The 1,823-nt window shown below is 32.2% G+C and overlaps 1 protein-coding gene across 5 annotated transcripts in view; it reads right to left on the bottom strand.

Moving 5' to 3' along the window:
• Positions 1-1,823, bottom strand: part of LOC110024982 (GPI ethanolamine phosphate transferase 2) — a 56,103-nt gene that overhangs the window by 43,487 nt on the left and 10,793 nt on the right. For all 5 annotated transcript variants that reach the window (XR_002294067.1, XM_020725199.1, XM_020725201.1 and 2 more), the window contains one exon: positions 1,318-1,398. Coding sequence is in view for 4 of the 5 variants with exons in the window: in XM_020725199.1 (XP_020580858.1) it covers positions 1,318-1,398 (81 nt within the window). In the remaining variant the exon portion in view is untranslated. The remainder of the gene's footprint in view (positions 1-1,317; positions 1,399-1,823) is intronic.

Genomic DNA, 1,823 nt, shown 5'->3' on the forward strand with positions numbered 1-1,823 from the left:
GCGGTTCAGTGGCAAAAGAATCCTCATAGCGATCGCAAGATCTGCTTCTTTACGCGCTTCTTGACGATCTTCCTCGTGGCAGCGAAAAAGAATCAAATGGCTGCAAGCAACCCTAGAGGCGAATAGCGGAGGAGAGCCGAATGACCCTAAGCGGAAAGGATAGAATGGCAGCAACAGGCGGCGGTGTCCTCTAGGGTTTGAGCCCTGGCTTTGACACCATGTGGGAAATCAGAGAAATAATTTTGTATTTCACTTACTTCTTTAAATTGATAATACAAGGTATTATATAAGAGATTACAAGTAGAAAAACTAGGAAACTATTTCACTAATTCCCTTAATTTAAGGGATTACAAATTAATTCTAATTCACTCAATTTAAGGGACTACCAATTAATTCTAATTCCCTTAAGGGAATTAGAATTAATTCTCCCAACCTTATTTCCATCTCAGACACATCTCGACAACTTTTCAAGTGAAAACTTTAAGTAATGAAAAAAATAATTAAGAACATTGACATTTGGCATTATAGAAACAAAGTTAAGATCATCATATGTAACTACAAGGAATGTAAAATTAATTATTATTTGCAATATGGTTGGAAGATCTGAGGTATTTAGATGTAATATGCTTAAGTACATTGGATCTAAAACCATAAAGATGATGATAAGATTGAAAACATAACTTTTTTTTTTTTTTATGTAGACTAAAATGGAACAGCGGCTCAAGACCCACAACAGTTCTGTATGAAAAAAGAGCATAATGGAGACTTAAAAGGTAAATACTCAATAAACCCACAATCAGATCAACCTAGTTATAAGGACATGGATATTAGGAAATATCTAAATCATTTTACGAAGAAAATATGAAGTCACGATGGCCAAGTCAATTTTTCGAAAAAAAAGAATGTTAAAAGGTGTTGTTAAATTTGAAAAAGTAGAGAGATGTGATCATACTAATGAGACAATAAAAGTAACACTTACTGAAAAAATTATAATGTATAATAATCTTACGAGGCTTTAAAGTGCAGAATTGGGAATAGAATATTCATCAATTAAGGTTTAGAATAAAAAATAGATGAAGGGCCAAGGGTGGGCCAAAAAGAACATATGTGGAGGTGAGAATAGCTTGAGAGAACAAAACGAATTTATCAAAGAGCACTTAAAAAAATGAATGGAATTGAATGATGAACAAGCCAAATAATGAAGAGTGGAATTATTTTGTATTCAAGAAAATGCACAAAAGATAAAAGTAGTAAGAATAACCTTCTTAAGACCAATAACAAAGAGTCCAGTCCTATGTAAAAGCAAGCAATCATTACCATCAATTTCCAATCGTTAGCTGCGAGTTCAACTTCCAAATGGCGAGAAACATTGAAATCGACCTCAACTGTGTCTTTCACCTAATCAAGATTGAAAGAAAGCAAGAAAAGAGAGATTACTAAAATTCCATGGCTGGCGAACTAAGAACCACCATTACATAGCTAAATCATTCAGACAGAAAGTTCAGAAAATTGCTTTCCATTTTTTTGCCCGTTAAATAGGCAATTCAATTTTATTCACGCAAAGTCAAATGAATAGTTTCACTTCCAAGTTCCAAGTAAGCTTCAAGCTTCAATGTAGTTAAATGATAATAAATTAAAAAATAAATAAATAACTATCTTTCTCAACATAGCACAAATGGGATAATGGAAATTCCAATGCTACCTAATGAAGATCTGCAGAACAGATTATCAGATGAATAAATATGGTTCAAATTTGGTGATTCTTATCTAGTATACATACATATATATATATATATAGATATATATATATATATATATACATA

This window comes from Phalaenopsis equestris, unplaced genomic scaffold (assembly GCF_001263595.1).
Source record: "Phalaenopsis equestris unplaced genomic scaffold, ASM126359v1 Scaffold000287, whole genome shotgun sequence".
Classification (NCBI taxonomy): domain Eukaryota; kingdom Viridiplantae; phylum Streptophyta; class Magnoliopsida; order Asparagales; family Orchidaceae; genus Phalaenopsis; species Phalaenopsis equestris.